The 23683-nt window shown below is 41.0% G+C and overlaps 2 protein-coding genes across 5 annotated transcripts; both read right to left on the bottom strand.

Annotated features, from left to right (window-relative positions):
- Positions 1 to 1968: 1968 nt before the first annotated feature.
- On the bottom strand, positions 1969 to 22256 carry gpt (glutamic--pyruvic transaminase). Of its 4 annotated transcripts, XM_085253278.1 has the most exons (13): positions 22079 to 22244; positions 18728 to 18811; positions 17418 to 17604; positions 13255 to 13344; positions 12968 to 13076; positions 12685 to 12818; positions 11349 to 11592; positions 7685 to 7764; positions 7460 to 7596; positions 7077 to 7251; positions 5586 to 5741; positions 4002 to 4114; positions 1969 to 3679 (listed from the first exon to the last, which is right to left on the bottom strand). In XM_085253278.1, exons 3-13 carry the CDS (start codon positions 17553 to 17555, stop codon positions 3589 to 3591), a joined length of 1467 nt encoding a protein of 488 aa, XP_085109404.1. In that variant the 5' UTR covers positions 17556 to 17604; positions 18728 to 18811; positions 22079 to 22244; the 3' UTR covers positions 1969 to 3588. The 4 variants fall into 4 exon arrangements, with proteins under 4 accessions (XP_085109404.1, XP_085109402.1, XP_085109401.1 ...); XM_085253276.1 differs by lacking the exon at positions 18728 to 18811 and having other exon boundaries at positions 22079 to 22256; XM_085253275.1 differs by lacking the exons at positions 18728 to 18811; positions 22079 to 22244 and having other exon boundaries at positions 17418 to 18235.
- On the bottom strand, positions 19990 to 22072 carry fuz (fuzzy planar cell polarity protein). The gene has a single exon (XM_085253280.1). It carries the CDS (start codon positions 21765 to 21767, stop codon positions 20469 to 20471), a length of 1299 nt encoding a protein of 432 aa, XP_085109406.1. The 5' UTR covers positions 21768 to 22072; the 3' UTR covers positions 19990 to 20468.
- Positions 22257 to 23683: the final 1427 nt, after the last annotated feature.

Here is a 23683-nt window from a genome sequence, read left to right as displayed (position 1 = left end):
CTGGAAAAATCTGGCTTCTTTCAAACAATGTCTTAATCAAAGCCAACAGACATACACTTTTTAATCTGCAGGCATCTGAATGTGCCATCTAACTTCCCTACAGAAAGTATTTATATATTTTTTTCAAGGATTTCTGAAGTAAAGCAGAAACTACCAGTGGTTTAAAACCAGGAACAGAAAACAACAACAAAAAAAGGATCTGTAGAGCAGCTCATCAGGAAGTTCACGGTTTTTAAACCACGTCAGTACGACTTCTGATTCTATCAGCCGCTTCTCGTGGTGCTGAGCAAAACTTCACATAGATTTCACTGTCAGTCACGCGGAATGGCATCGCCATGGTAACTTTCACTGCTTCACTGACACAGTGTCACTAACTGACAGTTGATTCATTTGAATATTGCCGTCTGATTGGTTTGTTTGACTCTAATCTCTCTCCGTGTGGTTTGACCTGTCATGCGCGTTCACATTACAATACCTTTTTCTCTCAGAGAAAATTATTATTCTGCTCTGCTTGAAATGAACATTACACACTTTAGGTTTACGCTGTTTAAACCTAATGATCCACCTGTCTCTGAGTGTTGCAGGTAGAGCAACTTCTTGAAATAAAGATGGGGAAAAAATGCTGCAGCTTGTGTTTCACATATCAAACAGAGAGGGAAGAGGACAAAAGGAATCCACTGAAATGACGCAGGGTCACAATGAAGATAACTCCACCGTCACAGATGTTTTAAGAAAAATCTTGAGCAGCAGGTCAAAAATTGACCTGTGACCTGCTGCTGCCAGGTCATTCTTCTTCTTATTCTCTATTCTCTTATATGTTTCAGTCCTTTCTTTTTTTGAAGATTCCTCCTTGTTTTGTGTTTATTGGGGCTTAATATAACATACAGTTGCGATTGCAAGTTTAAGACCACTTGAAAAATCGCAAAAAATCATATTTTGCATGGTTGGACCTTAAGAAATTAAGGCTGTCACTGGTGCCGACTGCAGCCCCATAAATATCAGGCCCTTCATCCGAGACTGAAGGGCTTCAAAAACAAAAAATGTCTTCAAAGTTCTCATCAGGGGAACAATGGAGCTTCAGGAAGTGCAGGGGTGTCAAACGGCCACTGGCTATGTCCAGATGTTGCAGAGAGCATCCCTCATGACTGAGGCCCTCCTCTGTGTGGTAACGACTGGGTTTTTCAACAGGACAATGCTACAGTACACAATGCCAGCAGGACAAGGGACTTCTTCTGGGAGAATAACATCACTTTTTTGGACCATCCTGCATGTTCCCCTGATCTAAATCCAACTGAGAACCTTTGGGGATGGATGGCAAGGGAAATTTTAAAAAAATGGACAACAGTTCCAGACAGTAGATGCCCTTCATCCGGCCGTCTTCACCACTTGGAGAAATGCTCCCACGAACCTCATGTAAACGCTTGCATTAAGCATGCCGCAACGAATTTTTGAAGTGATCAACAATAATGGTAGAGCTACTCATTAATTCATGTTTGGAACTTTTGTATTGGGAGGATTTACGGGTTTTTTTTTCAGAGGTGTGGTCTTAAACTTTTGATCAGCTGTAAAACAGCCTGCTTCAGTTTAAGCGTTGTTTTCAATAAATTGCCTGCTCAAAAAAATGTTTTGCCTCACTTCCATTTCTTCTTGCTGCATGCTGAAGCTCACAGATCAGTACACTTATCTGTGTTTGTCAGATTGGTCAGATGCTGCCAACACCTTTCTTGTGAATGCACGAGTAAATGTGGAGTTAACTCAGCGAGTTAATATTCAGCTTTGCATGATCCCTTATCCTGCTTGGTAATGACAGGGTAACTGAAACCAAATAATAGACATATACTGGGGTAAACTTTGTTCATAGTACAGTATAGTATGTGTTGTATTTTCAAAATAAAACCCTTCACTTTCTTCTTGGGAGACCAGTATGTTTTAAAATGTGTGCAATAAGATTATTGAGAAGAGCTACCAGTTACACACAGAGGTTTTTATTTATGGCAACAATATGCAACTTTCAAAATAAAAGACCCAAGACAGTTATAGGATCATGATTCTTTAAACTTAAATAAAATCCTCCATTTACTTAATGGAAATCATCAATGGTCTGCCTTTTAGTGTATTTTACTGTATATTATAACCATTTGCACATAACACAAATTACTGTTGCATAATATTTTAGTGTTTTTTTTAATGTTACTTACATCCTTCTGTTTTTATTTTCATAATATATATCCAATTCACTGTCTTCCTAAAACTGACAATTTCAAAATAAAAGCTACTTAATTTTCTTCTATTTTTTTAAATATAAGCCCTACAGTTAGTTATGTAACTTTACCATATTTTAGGTGTCAGATTTAAAAGTGTGTGTGATTGTGAAATGTTTTCTTTCTTCAGCTTTCACCCAGCCTTCTGAACTACCATTACGGAGGAGGAAGCAAGAGATGAAGTCCAGCTGACAACAGTATGTCTTCTCTTTCTAATAGTTTATATTCTGTGCTCCCCCCCCAAACTGGTTAGACTGACTGTTCCTCCCTTAGTCTAGTTCTGTTAAAAGGGAGTTCTTGCTCCTCACTGTTGCCATGTGCTTGCTCTTAGGTGAATGTCTGACTGCTGGGGTTTTCTCGTTAACGTCGAATGTTATAAGAAAAGAAGAAGCTATAAAGTTTGAGGTGACTGTTGTTGTGAATGGTGCTCTATACATAAAGCTGAACTGAAAGGCTAAGGCTGCTAAAATTACACACAATGTGCTGATTTTATCATTTGTCTCAAGGAAGAAGACTGAGGTTAAAGAGGGTCACCAGACTCAGACAAACAGATGTCAAGTAAAGACAATGCTACTTTTTCAGTTTGTGGTATGTGACATAAAACACCTTCAGTGAACAACAGAAGCATGTTGAACCAAGGAAATAAGATCGCTGCCATAGAATTCAAGGTCAAAGGAAAAGAGAAAGGAGGCTCTTGTTTTTAAACACACTCTCCAAAATAATGAGGCAAAACATCAGAGCATTACATTTATTTTGACACTACCAAATTACTTACTACCGAACCATCATGCAAAAGAAGCTTTTTCAGCATATTCTTCCAGTTGAGCAAAGCCTACAGAAGTGGAATATTTTAACCATTTTGTTTTGCACATTCTCAGTTTCTAAGCAGCATCACTCTTTTCTTCATTCTTCGTTGCACCTTCTTTATAACTCAAGACGCAGAGTCAAGCCATTTAGCAAAACGAAAGTTACAGACCTGGAGTATATACATCTTTTAAAAACGACACAGATAATAGATTAAGCCATGTTGCACCAAAAAAAAGAAAAGGACACAGGTCTCTGATTTAATTTAATTTTGTACCTCTTCTTCTTTTTTTTTTTTTTTTTTTTTTTTTTTTTTTTTGGCACAAACAGCGCCTTAAGACAAAATTCTGCAAATGTCCAAATGTGACAGCTATAGAGGTTGGAGTGCGTCATCACAGAGACTACCAGAGCCACTGTAGAGAAGGCACTTAATATTAACAGATAAAATTCTGGTCGGCTGATACTTTTTGTTGTGTTTGGCAAGCTCCTCCTTTTGTGAATGGAGCGGGAAAAATGCGGGAATTTAAGAATATTGCTGGGTGAATCTCTGGTGGAACTCTTTGACTTTATTGAGGAGGATCTTCAGCTTGTCGGTCGGTGGCAAGATGGTCATTCTGGGCAAGAGGAGCAAAGAAAATGAAAACACAAATTAACCATAGTGATGTAGAAAACAGCAGATGGCCCAGCTGAGAGTTCTTTGGACTTCCAGAATCCCAGAAGAATTAATTTAGAGGTTCTGACAGGGATAATATTTAAGATATTTTTTAAAAAATGACATAAAAAATGTTTTGAGCCACTTGTTCAAAGCCACTCTAAAGCAACAGGACTGCACTAAAACCAACATTTATGAAGGTGATTGTTGTTTTATAAAAGTGCACCTACTGAATAACTGAATATCTTGATTTTCTGACTGTAGGTTGCACATTTGCTGTGTACCTGAAATGGTAGGTCCCATCTTTTTGGCCAAAGCCACTGCCAGGTACGAGGCAGATTCCCGTTTCCTCCAACATCTTCATGCAATAAAACATGTCTGGCTGCTGTCCCGTTTCCTGAGAGAGAGGAAAGGAAATATTATATGTACAAATCTTGATAATTTGGTGGCATGGGGCTCTTTAACTAAAAGCTATACTTATAACAGAAAACTGTGAGGATATATGCTTAATTTAACTTAAATAACAGTAAATAGTATTTTCAGTTCAAATAAACAAAACAAATCAATTAAAAGCTCAACTGGAACAAATTACAACAGAAAAAGCTCAATAAAACAAATACCACAATAAAATAAAATAAAGTACCACATTAAGCTGTACAACATGACTTGAGGTTGGATGAGAAGTTTAAGATATTTTAAATGTCTTCACTATGGTGACCCTCAGGTACAAAATACAACTAAAAAGAAAACATGATGTTTGAATTTTGAAAGGAAAAAAATCCATATGATTTTAATTTATTTAGTGAATTTTAATTTATCTGATAATGAACAGCTGATAGAAGATATATGACATAAAAAAACAAAAAAGAAACGCTGTCTGTGACTTTTGGACAACGTTAAAGTTGTGTTTTCTAAAAAGATATTTTTTGGGTTGTTTTTTTTAAATCTCAGGCCACAAGGCAAGTTAAAGAGGATTAACAGCAGATCTGTGATAATGCAGGTATGTGTGTGTTTTTGGGATAATGCTACTCCTTTGTGGTCAGTCACAGGAGCTGACCACATGTCAGTGGGTCAATGTGACGTTACCCTCTCTAAGGCTGATCAGATTCTCGGTGCTTTGATTCATCCGCTCTCCGTGAAATTCCTACAGAACAATTGCCCGTGGGACAGAACTGAAACCCTGAGCCATTGGAAATCATTTGTTCTTCTAAGACAGCAAGGTGGCGCGTTGGCAACGAGCTCAGCTTCTTTGGCACGTTGCACATCCACCACCGGTCTGCATGTTGTATTTAATGGCCATTTCTAATGTGGCTTGTGTGTAGTGTGACATGAGTGCAGTTAAGGCCGTGAAGGTCACAGAGAGACATTTTTAAAACAATAATAGCAGAACTGCAAACATGAGCGATTGGAGATTAGAGAGAATGTTCTATAGAAATTCTTGCATAACTGCAATGTCTCTCTTCTTTTGTTGCTTGTGACCAATGGTAAATGGCCTGTATTTATATAGCGCTTTTCTAGTCCCTAAGGACCCCAAAGCGCTTTACATATCCAGTCATCCACCCATTCACACACACATTCACACACTGGTGATGGCAAGCTACATTGTAGCCACAGCTGCCCTGGGGCGCACTGACAGAGGCGAGGCTGCCGGACACTGGCGCCACCGGGCCCTCTGACCACCACCAGTAGGCAACGGGTGAAGTGTCTTGCCCAAGGACACAACGACCGAGACTGTCCAAGCCGGGGCTCGAACCGGCAACCTTCCGATTACAAGGCGAACTCCCAACTCTTGAGCCACGATCATCCCCAATGTCATCACCCTGAAACAGAAATGGTGAATTATTTATAAAAGAAGGTTCAGGACTGACCGTGGCCTCTTTGACAGCCTTTTCAGGGATGGTTATGCGAGGAAAGGAGTACATAGCACCCTGCACAGGGTTGCAGCTGATGCCTTGGACCGTGTTGAGAACTTGCTCTGTAAGTTTGGCCTTTTCTGCTAAGGCACTTAATGTGGCTGTGCGTTCCTGGATGTGGGAAAGAGATATTGGGGCGGGGGCAACATTAGATCCAACATATATACATTTATGATGCTGGGATTCACTTGATTGGAGTACTTTATCTGCATGTTGCAATCCTCTGTGCTGTAAGCTCCAAAAAAAAGTTTCAAATTCAGCAAAGGGTTTTTATCTCATCCCTGCCTAAATGACTTTGAGGTGCACTTGAACAGTTTACTGCTTAGATTTACATCACACATGACCAGAAGTAAACAACATGAGCAGGATAATGCTGAGCTCAAGAGCTTTTGATTTTAAGCTTTGTTATAAGCAAACCATGAAACATCTTTTGTGTTCTTCTGGATGAACTACAGTGATACGTGAAGGTAGGGCTGCAAAACAATAAAATGATTATGACTGAGCGATATTTAAAATGCAAAGCAAACAAAAATCAAGTGGTCCATAAATCAGCTCCTGATGGCGTGCTTGCATGAGCCAATCACAGGTGTTCCCTCCATCGCAAGGCATGAATTTACCTGGATTAATCTGGACGAGTGACACTGTGTTAAAAACAGATATAGAACAAAATGTCTGGCAGAGCAGAAGATGAACGGCTTGTCCCTGAAAGCCGATCATTAGCCGTTATTTGAAAATACTTCCAAAAAGAAATCATTTGCAAAGAGTGCTGTGTGTCTGTAATGAACAGCAATACAACTAACTTATTCAGCCGCCTGAAAAGACACCGCAAAGTGCAGTAATGATGAATGCATGAAGGCCAAGAAAAGCAGTGCAGTGGTTTCTAACGTCAATCATCCAACATCAGCTCAGATGTTGATAAAAGCGAAGCTGTACAGCATGCCAGCGCCGCCATCCGCCTCACAGAAGCGCACTGAAACCACCAATGCAATCGCACTACAGCTGGCCAAAAAAGTGCACCTAATAAACACAGTAAGAAATGGACATCTCAGGGAAGTAGAAGAAAGTGGAAGCTGTACCCTGCTGATTTTTTGTGTTCATGCAGCCCTACCTGACGGCACTAACAGGAAGTTTGTCTTTTGAAAATTTACCTTTTTAGCGAAACCCTCGCTTAACCCTCGATGGGCTGGATGTCTAGAGCTTAACGTATTCTGGTATGTCAGCAAGTTAAGTAAAATCCATAATCAATAGTTTGTATTCAAAAGGACTTCAAACTAGTGACTGGGGCTGTAAGTCATCATTAGAAGAGAGTTTACGGATCATTGACAGCTTTTATGCAACCACAGGGGTCACTGCTTGCTAGCTGTGATAAAGAATGTAGGTTTATGATATTTAAGCTTCAGTGTCATCATTTTATTTATATACAGCCCATGATGGTAGACTGTGTACCTTGATAAAGCTGCCATAAGAAGGTTCCCCAGGCTGTGGAGGGTTAACCACCAGGTCCATTAGAGCCTGACCAGGAACAGGAGGGCACAGACGAACTGACAGCAGCTTGGTGAGCTGGTCCTTCACTTCATCGTCCATGTTGATGATTTCCATGTAGCCCCCACGAAAACCGCACCTACAAGGCAGATTATAATGTGAGAATTACAGCAAACACAAAACACAAAGAAAGAGAGAAACGCAAGCTATATATTGCAGCCTTACTTCAATATATAGCTTCAATTAGCTATAGGAGCTAATTGTTGTAAAACCTCCCCTTCAAATAACTATTTTTTCATAGCTATTTTATCCCCAGCACAAATAAGAGGGGAAAAAAAACAACTTACTCTCCCATGTAACACTTAGAGGTTGAGTGGAAAGACGCCAGTTCCACTGTTTCTGCGTACTCGGGCCCCATCTCAAACAGGACCTTCTTAAAAGAGTGGAACTGGCATCCCTCAGCATACACATTATCCTGGTACACCTGGGAGATGAGGACAATAGGATAGATATTAACAAGGTGAAGAAGATTATACATCAGACAGATGTCTTAAGACATTCAGAGAGATTACCTCATCAGCCATGAGAAAGAGACGTTCCTTTGCAGCGAATCGAATTACATCCTCAATGCACTGTCTGCTCTGAACCTGACCTGTAAAAATTAAGAGGCTCATGATAGGGCAGTGACTTTAGCTTTGCTGCCATCTAGTGGCTCATCCAAAATACATGGAAATGTGTGTTGGGCCTGGTTAGGAGACAGGACAGTCTTTTCTTGCAGAAAAGATTTAATCCAGCTCCAGTCTCCCCCACAACTCTGAATTGGATAAGCTGAAGAAATTGGGTGGATGGATAATTTAATATCAGTGTGTTATGGTGTTTAGCTTGTCTATTAGGATATATATATATATATATATATATATATATATATATATATATATATATATATATATATATATATATATATATATATATATATATATATATATATATTAGGGGTGCAACGATATTCGTATCGATATTGAACCGTTCGATACAGTGCTTTCGGTTCGGTACGCATATGTATCGAACAATACAACATTTGTAATTTATTTTATCAATTTTCCTTCTGACGATGCTGTCTGTGTTGAGCGCTCAGTGAATCTGTGTTCGACTACTCCGCCTAGGCTGCACTGTCGAGCGCAGATCCACTGAGCGCTCCACACAGACAGCATAGTCAGGAGGAAGAGCACAGGGCAAGCTAGCCAGACAGAAGTTAAGCTCTCAGCAACATGGACCTCCCCCACTCTCATTCAGATCTGGCGTTTGGAATTATTTTGGTTTTCATGTGACGTATGACCCTGAAGGTAAGCGAGTCATGGACTAAAGTAAAACAGTATGTTGGATGTGCCATGCAATGCTCAATTACATTGGTGTGAACTAGTGTGTTAGCGCAGTTAGCTCGTTAACGTGTTGGCCGTCTAGCCCCATGCACGGAGCGATCGGCGGTAGCTCGTTAACGGAGATTTGCCGTGTTGTGGCGTTAAGGTCATTTCAACGAGATTAACCTGAAAGCACTAGTGGGAACACAACGAATATGACTGCACATTTACACCGACATCATCCTAGTGCAAAGACAAAAACAACAAGCATGCTACTAACTTTAGCAGAGTCATTTAGACAGCTGTTAGCACATGATTCTCCTTATGCTGCTGAGAATATAGCCCAGAAGAAGCGGATAGTATAGCTTTTATTTTGGAAAGAGCCATTTCTCTGTAATAAACTCTCTTTTCCAAAGATGAGTGATTCCTCAATCAGATACAGGGCTTGCAATATCGCTAGCCCGACGTCCCGGAGCTAGCGATTTTTTCAGTCCGGCTACCAAAATCTATCTCTTCCCTGCCCGTCGGGCTATTGTAGGAAAAATATATGTCAATGCTTTTGCATTCTTTCAGAAATGTAGCTGGGTAATTATGTCATTGGCATCGGTGAGCCACTGTCAATATGTGACATATTGAAGTCGCGTTTGAATTTGCGCTTGTTTTTTTGCTTTCACTTTGCAATCGTGCGAACTGTGTATAGAGAGCGACAGTACTGATTGGTGAGTGATGATAATTTGTGCACCAATTCCTCTGACATTGTCTTATTAATCGTTAGCTTACTATGCAAACATGACAAGTGAAATCTCCTGCAGCAAGCTTAAACATGTGAGAGGTTGATCGTGCAGAGAATCGCTGAGCTTATGTGAGTGCGCGTGTAAAAGCAGCAGGAGAAGTTATGACAAATCAGACTATAAGGCAAAAAGAAAGTGCAGCTTTATGGTTTCATGGACAAAAGAATTTCTGTGGCTGCAATATGACGAGCTAAATAACCAGGGCTGCACATAAGTGGTCCGCAGGTGCGCATTCGCTGTCAAAATAAAAAACACGCACAAGGGTGAGGGTTAAATTTAAAAACTGTACTTTTGAGTTAAAATATATATTTATAATTTTAATAAATGACAAATTAAAAAGGCATGAACATTTTTTTTGTATCGAAAAAATATCGAACCGTGACACCAAAGTATCGAACCGAACCGAACCGTGAATTTTGTGTATCGTTGCACCCCTAATATATATATATGTATGTATGTATGTATGTATGTATGTATGTATGTGTATATATATATATATATATATATATATATATATATATATATATATATATATATATATACACACACACACTCAACAAAAATATAAACGCAACACTTTTGTTTTTGCTCCCATTCCCCATGGGATGGACGTAGAGACCTAAAATTCATTCCAGATACACAATATAACCATCCCTCCCAAACAGTGGTCACAAATCAGTCCAAATGTGTGGTAGTGGGCACATCTGCTATATTGAGATAATCCATCCCACCTCACAGGTGTGCCACATCAGGATGCTGATCTGACATCATGAGTAGTGCACAGGTGTACCTCAGACTGCCCACAACAAAAGGCCACCCTGGAATGTGCACTTTTTTGCGCTATTGGGGGTCTGGGGACCCAGAACCGGTCAGTATCTGGTGTGACCACCATTTGCCTCATGCAGTGCAACACATCGTCGCATGGAGTCTATCAGATTGTCAATTGTGGCCTGTGGAATGTTGGTCCACTCCACTTCAATGGCTGTGCGAGGTTGTTGGATATTCGTGGGAACTGGTACACGCTGTCGTATACGCCGGTCAAGCACATCCCGAACATGCTCAATGGGTGACATGTCCGGTGAGTATGCTGGCCATGCAAGAACTGGGACATTCTCAGCTGCCATCTGCCCTGAACAATGTGAACCATGATTCATCCGTGAAGCGCACACCTCTCCAACATGCCAGACGCCATCGAATGTGAGCATTTGCCCACACAAGTCTGTTATGGCGACGAGCTGGAGTCAGGTCAAGACCCCGATGAGGACGACGGGCATGCAGTTGAGCGTCCCTGAGACGATTTCTGACAGTTTGTGCAGAAATTGTTTGGTTGTGCAAACCAATTGTTCCAGCAGCTGTCTGGGTGGCTGGTCTCAGACGATCTTGGAGGTGAACCTGCTGGATGTGGAGGTCCTGGGCTGGTGTGGTTACACGAGGTCTGCGGTTGTGAGGCCGGTTGGATGTGCTGCCATATTCTCTGAAACGCCTGTGGAGACGGCTTATGGTTGAGAAATGAACATTCAATGCACGGGCGACAGATCTGGTTGACATTCCTGCTGTCAGCATGCCAATTGCACGCTCCCTCATTGCTTGTGGCATCTGTGGCATTTTGCTGTGAGACAAAACTGCACATTCCAGGGTGGCCTTTTGTTGTGGGCAGTCTGAGGTACACCTGTGCACTACTCATGATGTCAGAAGAGCATCCTGATGTGACACACCTGTGAGGTGGGATGGATTATCTCAATATAGCAGATGTGCCCACTACCACACATTTGGACTGATTTGTGACCACTGTTTGGGAGGGATGGTTATATTGTGTATCTGGAATGAATTTTAGGTCTCTACGTCCATCCCATGGGGAATGGGAGCAGTAACAAAGGTGTTTATATTTTTGTTGAGTGTATATATATATATATATATATATATATATATGAATACAACAAAAAAGATGCAAATGTAATGCTAAAACAACAAGGATGCACAAATTAATCACATAACTAGATTAAATGATGATAATTCTGATAATTCTCTATAATAACTACTTGATTAATTGACTTTGACATATGCAATAGGAAGGAATAAGAACTTACCTGTGGGGTTTCCAGGGTTGATGATGCATAAGGCTCGGGGGTTGCAGTACTGCCTGGCCTCATTTACAGCACGCTGCAGCTCAGTGATGTCCAGGCTCCAGCACTTTTCCTCATTAAGGAAATAGTTGATCTGCACAGCGCCCAGTTCGGCCAGTGCAGCTGAATACAGGGGATACTGAGGTATGGGTATCATAACACCGGTACGGGTTGTACCTTCGCCACACACCAGCAGCTTCAGCATTGTCTGAAGAACAGGTCGGAAAAGATTTGTGATGCTTCAGTTATAATGCTGACTGCACTATGAAAATTACTTCTTTTTTTTTTAAATACTGGTGGCTGCCAGTGCTAACTCTCATCCTCCTAGTAGATGCACCTTTGGTATCAATTTCAAAATCCTACGTTGCTTTGTTCTTTATTGCATTTACAAGTTTTTCAAAAAACTTGACCTCTGACCTTTACGATGAAGTCACTGAGATTCAAATTAGTCTTAAACTTTTACAGATACCTCTATGGTATCAATTTCAAACTCCTATGTTACCTTGTTCTCGAATTCTTGCAAACCTACATCTGCACGTTGCCCACTGGCCCCGCAGGGTTATGATGTTGTTTTCTAAAAATAATTAGGTTATTGTGTGCAAATAGAAATAATTTAAGCTTTCTAAGAGAAACTAGGATGTTTAAAAATGCTATGTTAAAACCTCATGCTCTGTTAAAAAAGCACTTGGAAAATTTTTGACAAAAACTTTGGGGCTAATAATTGTGCCCTCATCTGCATGTACCGGTACATATAATCAGATTTTCGAATTACGTAGTAGTTTGGCTGCATCTTGCTTAACCTGAATGCAATATATAACAAATATATACACGTACGACAAAAATGCACAAGAAATTAGTTCTTTGTGAGCATTCTACGAAAAATAAATATTATATTTGAGTAAAAACCCAGCTAACATTACTGCCAGATAGAGATGCTATCGTTTTAGGTCATTTCTCTTGGAGAACAAAAGAGTTAAACAGCCCAGACAACCCATGAAAGGGGTCATGAGAAGGTAATACCCATCTAGCTAGCCAAAATGCTCATGCATCAGTGATCCAGTTTCAGCCTTTCTTTGATTGGCTGACATTCAATAGATTTGTTCTCACACGTATTTATTTCCCTGCTAATTGTTGCATGTACAATGCATCCTTTAAAAGCAGGCTCACTGCTGAGGCTTTAATTTCACAAGCCTGTTTTTGTAGTTCAGTGTTCAAAATCAAAATCGAGCTACTTCCTTCACTGTTGCTACAAGACAAATGTGCATAATTAAAACTAAAATGGAGACATAAATCACAGTACCACAATGCCGTCGCTGGCTCCTGTGGTGAGATAAATGTTATCTGGGTCACAGGCCACACCGCCATCCCGTCGTTCAATGTAACGGGCCACGTCCTGACGCACAGAGTCTATGCCTTGACTGGCACTGTAGGAACCTGAAGGAGATTCATATGGAGACGATGCAAGCTGCTATAGTAACACAAGCTCTAGAATCACCGCAGTGGCTATATATCACTCAGTAGGTGTATGAAAGGACTAAGGGTGATAATTACTAACACAAAAAACCCCTAGACCTCATACACACCCATACTGTTCCCGCCACAAGACTGCAGAATGCGGCATGCTCTACTTTTAGCATCCTCTGGGAATGTGCTGTCACTCAGCAGTTCAGGGTAGGAGCAGAGCGCCAGGACCTTTAAACAACAAGATTGAGTAAGCATAAGGGTGTATTATCTGCATGCATTACTACATAAAACGGGCACACTGACAATGACGTATATGAAGAGTCAGCGTTAGTGTGAAGTACATTAACAAACATGAAAAGAGTTGTTATATTTAGATAGAAGTAAAGGGAAGGGTTTAGGAGCAGACCTGTCGGAAGAAAGTGATTGGCTGCTGGCCCATAGCGTGCGCGTCACCAATGTTGGCCTTAATGACCTCTGCAAAGGGCTTCTTCATTCCCTGTCAAACATAAACACAATTAGCAGCAGTTTAACTATACATTTTGTACACAACAACAACTACTTTGATACATCAAAAAGCTTTTAAAAATAGACAAAGACCATCAGCTGCACCTAAATAACCTTAACACTATGCCTGCACTCTTTTAAACACATACATAACTGTTCCATACACACGGACCCCACACTGGTTTACTGGACATGAGACTTTATGCAGCTGCAAGTTATGCAGAAAAATTAAAAAGTTGCTTTAGGGATCCAGTAACATGTTGGCAGACACTGATATGATTGATAATCACCTATCAACAAATAGTATGATATTTACACATGGCAGTGACTTTAATTTGTATCTGCTGAGTCATATCAGTTTACTGCTAGCTAAATGTGGAAAGACAGTCAGAGAAAGAACTAAAATAGAAAAGAAGAAAACAGAAAACAATGAAGGTACGAGAGTCTGACTGACGATTTTTAAGGACCGATGTGATATGTGGAGAGTTAGAAATCTGATATTTCAGTATATCAGCTGACTCCTCCCTCCACCACAACAGGGAAGCTACAGTGTCAAACATGCAACATCAACACTCATGGTTGAACATTGTGTTTTTTTCTTCGCTTTTTACATTTATTGGCTGTTCTAAATGTCAAATCAGCACTGGTTATCTGCAAAATAGTAATCGACCCAGAAATTCACAATTTGTGCATCCCTAGTTTGCTTTACTGAATGTCATGTCCCAGATATTATCCTGAACAAAAACACTGGGGAAAGTTTTAGCAGCTTTATAGAAAAATGCAAATTCTTTCTAATTTTTTTTCAGTCAGGCAAGTTTTCTGGGTGGAAGTTGGGGGGGTCGTTTGTTTGTTCAGTAATGCATCAACAAAGCCAAAGAAAGGCATGGCTGATAAGCAACAAAAGCTGATGTAAACAAATAACGACCCCCACCCCACCCCCTCAAAAAAGGAGCAAAAAAACAAAACTCTTACAGACAGTTAATAAAACAAAGTCTCAAGGCTTATGATTAAATTCTACGAACCCGGTCATTTAAGTAAAATATAAACTCCAGATAAGACAGATATGCATGCACAGCATTTGTGTAAGCTGTGTTTATTCAGGAGGAGACGCAGACCACTTGGAAAAGTAGTTTAGTGAGTCTAGAACAGCTTTGATGGAGGTCAAATGTGCAGACACAGTTTCTACCTGAGCAAACCAGCTTATCACATCACTTCTATTAACCTTGTGAAACAAACAGACTAACATTACACAAAAAGCTTTCAATCTCTTTTGTGCAACCTTTAAAAATAAAAACAGCATGGATTACATGAAGCAACAGTAAGCTAAATGTTTGAAATAATTAGCCATGAATATTATCTATATAAGAGCTATTTGTTTATGGTCTCCCAGGCAAATAATATAATACTCCAAGGTCTGAAAGATAATCTCCTGACCAGCTGAGACCTCTGACGGAGGATAAACAGCAATACAGTGAACCACACAGAGAAACATGCACGTAAACACATGCTGCTAACACCAGATGTTAAGACACAGTGTGACAGTGCAGAAAATCCACCAGTGAAACTACACGCTGACACCCTGCAGAAATCCAAACAACACATTTGCTTTGTCCAGTCCAGTTCAGATTTTAGGAAACATGATTCCCTCGCTCTCCCATTGGTCACACACAAGAGGCGTCTCTCAGGCTGAGCCAATAACATTAGACAGTGTGCATAACACCCCTGGGTCAAAGAAGCATCCATTCATGATGTTGATCTTTTAGAAAAAAAAGGCTGACCTCTGCTCCTGGCCTGTGCTTTTTGTTCATCACTTATAAAACAGGAGAAAAAAACAATACTGAAGGTCCAGCAGGAGAGGCAGTGTTTCTTTCTACTGAGGGGCTTTCAACAGTTTCGATTTTGCAGCAAAAAGTCTGTTATAAAAATTCACTTTGCACTCTTATGTGTCTGTTTCTTTGGTTTGTTCAGCTAACAGTGCTCCAGCAGAATTAAAATATCTGGCAGCTCATTCAAACAGCCCCATTCACTATCAGATAGCCGCTCATTAAAACTAAACAACAACGACAGTGTGATATTTATCACTGCATATGCATACTGGTACAGTAGGTTGTTGCAGTTTGTCTTGTTTCTGTGCTCTTTGAACAACACATACTTTGTATATGCTAGAAGGCACAATGCAATACTGGTCCTCATCCAAAAAGCAAACAAAATTTACAGAACAGGGGACACAGCGTGCCTTCTTGTGTGCGCGTACATGCTTAACCTCCTAGGACCTGGCGTCCACATATGTGGACATCACATTTTGGGTTATTTAGACCAAAATACTCAACATTGCTCTACAAGGGCCTGATATCCACTTACGAGGACATTATACTGCTACTGTTCTACCGAAATTTTAAATGAATATCCTCATATGTGGCTCTCATTTTTCTTAGAAACAAAAATCAGGTAAAAAAAATCAAAAAAAAAATCTGGTAATTCTTTGATTTTACATTCATTGAACCCCAATATGCCCAAATATCAAAGAGAAATCAAAAATGCATGCCGTGGGAGAGTTCGGGTCTTAGGAGGTTAATGCCCAGACAAAAGAGAGAATATTTTTCTGACTCATTTCCCAAAGTGATCTAAGACTAACCAAACCTGTTTGAACAAGCAGCTGTCCACAAAAGAGTAAGGCGTGCTGCAATAACTACGAACAATTCCAAGCATAATTGGCAACATTTGGTGAGTGCTTCAGAAAAAATGGAGAAGCTGAGAGTAAGCCTAACTGAGATACATTTCTCCCTTCTGGCTGTGCAACAGTATGCAATTAGAGAACTAGTTTTAGTTAGTAGTAAAGTTTATTACAGTTTACCAACAGCTGTAAAAAGTTGTTTCACTTGTGAAAATTCTCCTGTACCTTTAAACCTTAACTGTGCTTCTACCAACTGAATCCAGCTACAATTGTGTCTGCTTTTTGAGCACCTAAACATCAATTAGCACCTGATATAACTGTTGTAGCTGAGAAGAAAATCCCATATGTAGAGAGAGTGCTCATCTGTGGATGAGCATCAGTCAAAGTAAACAGAACATAATATGTTTGGAGTAATTGAACCATCTGGGTAAAGGGCTACCACCGTCATTAGAGACCCTGTTGCCCGATGTTACCGTGCATTTGACCTGAGCGAGAACCCGCTCACATACTCATCCTTTAACTAAGCAAACCACTCAAGAGAGGACAGTTTTCACACCAGACTGCACTCAGCACACTAACAGCTGGTTGCCACATCACCATAGACAGCTTGTGAAGAAGGGATTGAGCAGAGCAGAGAGAGAGAGTGAGAAATTAGCAACAGGTTCTTATTTGGTGCCAATAAAGTGCAAAGAAACTTTTCTATTATTTACTTAATTTCAATGTGGTTATATAAGAGCTGAGAGTTCATTTTTAGGAGAAGAGAGCAAATCTCTCTTAGTAATTCAATTCACCATAATGACAACAGTTTTTGCTGGAATGCAGAAAAAATTAGACTATGGACTTTCGCTGTGAGGTCAGTTTGTATTTTTACATAAGCAGTCATCGTTTAGAAACAAGGAGTCAATAAGACCAGCTGAAAAACAAGTTAGAAATTAACCAGGTGCATCACAGAGAGACAAAACGTAGCCTTCTGACGGACTTTGATAAGGGCGTGTAGAGGAGTTAACCAAATGTAAACAAAGACTTTTATTTGGCAACAGTAGTTTGTGCGTAGACATTAGAACACTAGTTAACCTGCTGATCTTCAATTCAAGCCAAGTAAGTACATACACTAACTTGTTGACACACTGAAACTCTTTCACGGAATCATATCTATCATTTTGTAGGACTTGAGAACAAAGTAACATTTAAAGTCCCATGAGATTAAAATAGGCACGAGAGGTGAGTGGCATTTGATTGGTTCACAGCTTTGCAATAACTTTCAAAGTAGCACACATACACCCACACACACAATACATTCATCTTACATGGCCACATCAGAAGTTAGTCTTTATTGTCTAGTGAGACACAAAGTAGTGTTCAAGTAGGACTCTAGGCGCCCTTGTACAAACCTCTGAGAGCTCCCTCTCTAGCTCCACGGCGCGCTGTACGATGGGTCCCCGCACGGCGTACTCCACCTTCTTCACCGTGGGGTTCATGGTGTCGATGGTCAGCACCTTGGCCCGGGACATGATCCCATTCTCGGACATTTTCTCTTTGGGAAGTCCACGCCGCGTCGCACTCAAACTCGATAGGGCTCTGCCGGGAGAAGAGGAGGATGACAGAGGGGGACAAGTCAGTGAGCGGGTCCTGGGGTCTCCGCCGGGCCGCTGCGCTCCGCTTCTACCGGCAAACACCTCGTTCCGCCCGCGGCTTAAAAGCCGGACGTTTCTGGAGGAGAGCACCTGCATCCGAGCGGCTGACATGTTACCAGACTCTTTCAAAACAGCCGAGCGACTTTAGAAAACACTTCTGCGGGCACAGCGAGCTGTACCGCGCCGGTTGCTTCACCGGAGAAAGAGGAGTGAAAATAAAGTTGAGCAAGAGGAGTGACCGCCGGGATCCTAAAAACGACTCCGCGCGTGCACAGTCGAACCTTTAGCACGCGCTGAAGTTAAAAGGAGGTTTCGACCAAAAAAAAAATATATTGCGTCAGAATCTGAGGGTGGTGACAAAATACGACTGTGTCTACACAAAGTTTTCACTGGAACTTTTTTCTTAGGCGGTGCATATTTAACAACACGGCCGCCAGCGAGCGTACCCCTCCCCTTTTTGTGTAACCATCTATATCCCACCCGCTCTCCTCCGTTACCCGCCGCTCCGTGATGCTGTCAATCAGCGACGGTTCTCCGGTTACTCGGGCTAAACTGCTCCACGCCGGAAAATAAGCTAATCGGCTGCTGACTGTTAACTTCACCGCGCTTTTCTCTTTGTCCCGAGATGCCCACGCGGCCTGGGTGGAGACAGAAGTGAACTAAATAGTTATCAAAGCCCCTCCTGCGTGGACTGCAGCTTTGTTAAACTTCACTCACGTCCCAATCCCCGTGGATTAATGCAAAAGAATGTGAGAAATCTCCATTTCCTTGTATCACAGGAATAAGCCGAACCACGCTGCAGTTTATGTAAAAATCTGCACAAAACGTACACTGTTCCTGGATTAGAAGGAGGCATTACCGTTTCTCATGCTCAGCAGTGTTTCCAGGCCATTGGGAGTAAGGGTCAAACATAAGGAATAAGGTCTGGCCTGGTAACACTGGTACTTCAGAATGGGGTGGTCTTTGTCTAGGATTGTGTCTCCTGGCTCACAGCAACTTCTACTAAATGCAGAATGAGTATGGAGTGCAGTGCATCTGATGAGAAGCGAGGACTAGAAAGCACTTACATGCTACTGATCCTCAGTGATTTTCAGTAAAGCTGAGTCTTCACACTGAAACGTGAGAGTGCAATTGGGTTCCTCAATTTATCGCTGCAGTTGTAGAGAAATGCAAAAACACTGTCATTTATTCATCACCACCAGAAGTGCTCATTCAGCAATGGTGTGTTTCATCAGTAATCACAGCTGTTATTACACCATCAAGTCCTGTAAAATAATTTTTTTGTAACGCAAAGATGATCTTTTTCCCCCCCTTGCATGTAAGTTGTCTCACGGCTTTCTAGAAATGTGAAAATTTTTCTACACCTGCTACTAGCTGGGTTATAATACATAAATACTTAAGCATATTTAATGAAACCCTGCAAAGTTTTACCCTCATACTATGAACATTTTTATGGTTATGGACTTTCGAAATGCTTAATTTTCTCAGCATTTTATACTCTAATTATTTCTTCATGCTGGAAGACAGAAATGATCTTAAACACACATTTGAGCTCAAATAAAAAGTGTAGCTAGTCCTTGTTTCTGTGACTTTATATAATGGACAATAAAACTGGTGCAGTCTTGCTACCGAAACTATACATTCTGCACACAAACAAGACTTGAGTGGATATAAAATTGGACTGGTTGCAATTTTTAAAACACAGATTACATGTACTTTTCAGACTTCAACATTTCTGTGTCTCCTCTGCAACATTTGGGCCTCAAACATATACTTCGAGGGCCTGTAATTTAATTTAAACTTTAGGACTTAGCTTTGACAGACTCCAATACTACTGACAACATTTTGTTTCATTTAGGAAGTGGTTTTGAGGTTGTACTTTCTGTTGTACAGCTGGATATAAAATTGATCTGGTTGCAGTTTTTAAAACACAGCTTAAATGTACTTTTCAGACTTCAAAATTTCATGTAGTTAGTTCCTGTACTTGTGTCTCCTCAGCCACATTTGGGCCCCAGACATATACTTCGAGGGCTTGTAACTCAAAACGTTCATACTCTCGGCTTTATTAAATACACTAAAGTTACTGCACAAAAATAGCAGCTGATTCAAAGAATGCTGAGGTGGAAACGTTCAGTTTTGACCACTTTGATTACTCAGCTTTGACTGACTTAAATAATATTGAAAACATTTAGTTTCATTTAGGAAGTGGTTTAGACGTTGTACTTTTTGTTCTACAGCTATTGAGTTTTGCAATGAATCTCTCAGCCAGTAGTGGGCAGACCCATCAACATGAGAAAACACGTGAATGACTGACTCAGTGAAATCAAGACCCAGAGAAATTAACCAACTATATTTAGACAAAATACAGCAGGCAATTTTAAATCCAGTGTTAAATCTTCACATTATTCTCCAGTATATTTTAATACACATTGTAACAGTGCTGCCCTCTAACGTAATAACCAGCTTATAGAGAGGCAGGGCAGTTGTAAAACAGTGATGCAAAACAAAACTCAAAGCACTTTGGTGTAACATTTCAATGTGTTTTTATATTTTGCCAGCATTAGAGGCAGCGTAGTAGAAACTGTAAGAGCTTGAGTAGTGTTTCATTGTTTCTACCATAGATTTTACCAGTGCACAGTTAATAACTGTCTTTACAAAAATAGTAGCTTATCTTTATGATGTGAGATTTGTGTGTGAGCATATAATATGCTTGCGTAAATCAGTAAAGAAAATGTAAATTCACATTAATGTTATAGATATTCACCTGTGATTTAAAAAAAAAAAAAAGGTATTAAACAGCAAATTCAATTAGAACCCTGTGGCTGCTACTATATCAGACAGAGTCTGTGTAGCCAGTGTACGCAGTGCAAACGTGGGCACAGATGGTAAGATGAGCAGAAACAGCTGGTGCTGTGGTGTTTGAAGTCCATAGCTTTTGCATTCCTCTGTAACTAGATAACATTGTTGGGGCTGGTGGGAGAATCCAAGAGGAAAGTCTTCAGTGTTGCTTCTTTGAGCCTTTTCTTCTGTGGAGACACATAAAGGCTCTTCCTGGGTGAAGTACCGTGATGTGCTGAAGATATAAAAGAGTTTCAGCAGCTCCCAGCAGCGGGCTCTGGAGAGTAATGGATCATCGTAATGGTAATTGGAAGTCCGTACACAGGAGACTGCGCGACGTGTTTCACGGTTGATGAGAAGAAGTGCCAGCACATCAGGCCGAACGGATACAGACCCTGGTAGGCAGCGTTCTCCAACAGCCAGGCACTCTCTCAGGGTCTCGACCAAAGGAGACCAGAAACGACCCACCAGCCCAGTCTCAGCTCCATGCAGGGATGGGGTTGGACCGCACAGCACACATACGTCTGCTCCGGGCAGCAGCTGGAAGCGGAGAAGACGGTGGGCTACAGTGGGGCTGCCATGAGGAAGGAAAATTGGGTAATCACAAGAAGCAGATCCAGAGGCTGAGTGTGAGCGTATCAAAGCAGAAAGCAGGACAACTTCCTGCGGAGCGAGGCGCCACCACTTTTCAGTTGCTGTAGCGATTCGCCCATGAACAACGAGGCAACCAAACTCGCTTTCTGCAGCCTGAGCAAAACCATCCACTGCCTCCTGAAAAAGAGCAGGATTTGGGGGCACCAGTGAATCAGCACAATGTGTAAGGTTTCCCAGAATACCCTCCTGCTTGTCCTCCAGTAGCTCATCAATAAGACTGAAGCAGGACCTGAGTTCCCTTTTAAGCCTCTCAACATTCCGGACATTAACCAGCTCATCCAGCCCTAACACCAGCACCATGCAGCCCCACACATTCTCCAGGAGGCGTTGTAGACGGGCCTCCTCCTCTTTGCTGCTGCCCACTCCGCCATCTCCACCTCCACTCACAGCGATGAGTATCACACTGTCCTGGAAAAGTCTCCACACCACCTTCCCTCCACCTTGCGTCTCAGAGCAGGTCAACACTACCCCCTGACCACCTCCGAACATGTGAACACCATTTAGAGAGCCTATGACAGAGAAGGGCAGCTGTTTGGAGGCTCCTCTTGTGAAAAGAGGGACCCCGCTGCTGGCTGTGAGGCAAAGAAGCTGTGTAGCGCCATCCTGGAGCATCATCGTGGCAGTAGTGATTTAAGGTTATGCATACGCTCAACAATCTAGCTATTCAGCTGCATGAGATTACTGAGCCAGCTAACTAACGGGTTTAAATGAGCTGATTGTATAATGACAATGACCGAGTAAAGTTGCATCAGCTAGGGTGAGCCGTTAGCATCACGTAATCCATTTTCTTCCAGCTCACTGAACCGGCCACGAACAATGAGACAAGCTATCAAGCAGCAAATCTAGCTACTATACCCGGATATATTCTGCCGGCTAGCTTTGTCAGCTAACTGTAGTTAATATGTCAGGTTAACAAAAGCAGTTACCGTCGTTTCCACAGTAACGCTGTCCCATGATTCATTCTTCACACTGATGAGAGCGGTTTCATTCGGCTGGTCGAGCTGCAGTTACGACTTAACAGCTCTGATGTAACCGCTCAAGGAGATGGACATGGAGACCGACCTGGGTTCAGTGCCCGCGTACATGGAACGACTCTCAACACGGGTGTGATTTCCGTACGTTCACATCTCGCGAGAGTTCAACCAACTGCTCACCAACAGTCGCGAGCAGATAAGATGCCCAGTTCATCATTTTCCCAGAACATTGTTATACAAAATGCTGTACAGTTTGTACAAAGGCAAGCTGCAAATCAACAGAGCAGACTAAAGAGTGTCCTTCTGTATATAAATATAATAAAAATGTGAATAGAGAATAGAGAACATGTCTCAACTCTGTATATTTTTATATATTTTATTTATTGCTTACTCTATTTAATTTGTAAAATATGTGTGTACACACACACACACACACACACACAGAAAAATATTTAGTATACACATCCAGGAATGCATATACTATTATATATTGTACATATATTTATTAGTTTCAGATGTAGCCATTCTTGTATTTTGCTTGTTTACATTATTGTATTTTGCACAACTCTGTTGCTTGTGAAGCTCGCACACAAGAATTTCACTCACATGTGCTGTACCAATGTACCTGCACATGTGATGTGACAATAAAAGTGATTTGATTTGATTTGAGAAGGTAATTTCTTTGTATTGCTTTTGTTTGGGGTGGTCCTGGGATAGTAACCAGGTTTTAAATCAAAGATGAGATGCAATTTTATCATCAATAATTGCTGTAATTCAATAATATTAACTTTTAAAATAAAGAGGACTCCTGTTACTAACCCATACAATGGAATTATATAGATATATAGATATACACACACACACACACACATATACATGCTTTTGCAAACAATGCATCTGGGACTTCAGTTTTTATGGAAGAGGATTAGGGCAACTGGAGAAAAAAAGATTGGGCACGTCTTTTTCCTTTTCTTTTCTGGAATTCTGAGAAAAAAGCCAGAATTTAATCTCAGAATTTGGGAGGGAGAGACATGTCCTTTTTTTCCCCAGTGGCCCTAATCCTCTTCCATAGTTTTTCCACCTACTGTTCACAGAAGAAATGGTCTCAATAGAAGCGCAGCCATCATTGCCACTGTTAGATTTTGTTCCACCATGTTAGTACTATATGGAAACCATCCGATGGGTAACAACTTAATTTTTTATCATGACAGGGATCTGCCAATACAGTCAAAGCATAGTTGGATAGAAAAATACAGTGGGCCACCTTCAGTCGTGGATTGACCTCCCCAGAGCCCAGGTCTCAACAATATTGAATCAGTGTGGGAACAACTTGACAGAACAGAACGCAGCAAACATCCAAACAGCTTTGATTGTCATTCAAGAAGCCAGGAGAACTATTCCTGAAGACTCCTTAAAGAAATTACTGGAAAGCTTGTCTCAGAGTTCAGGTTTTGAAGAGTCATCACACCAAATATTGACTTTCAAACCCTTTAGACGTGGACAAACCGTTTTTGCTTATAGATTATATTTCCACGTATGTTTCAATACTGTTCAGAC

This window comes from Mchenga conophoros, linkage group LG18 (genome assembly GCF_057382185.1).
Source record: "Mchenga conophoros isolate Kocher_MC1m ecotype Shallow Benthic linkage group LG18, M_conophoros_male_GT1.1, whole genome shotgun sequence".
Lineage (NCBI taxonomy): Eukaryota > Metazoa > Chordata > Actinopteri > Cichliformes > Cichlidae > Mchenga > Mchenga conophoros.
This window is presented reverse-complemented; position numbering and strand designations above follow the sequence as displayed.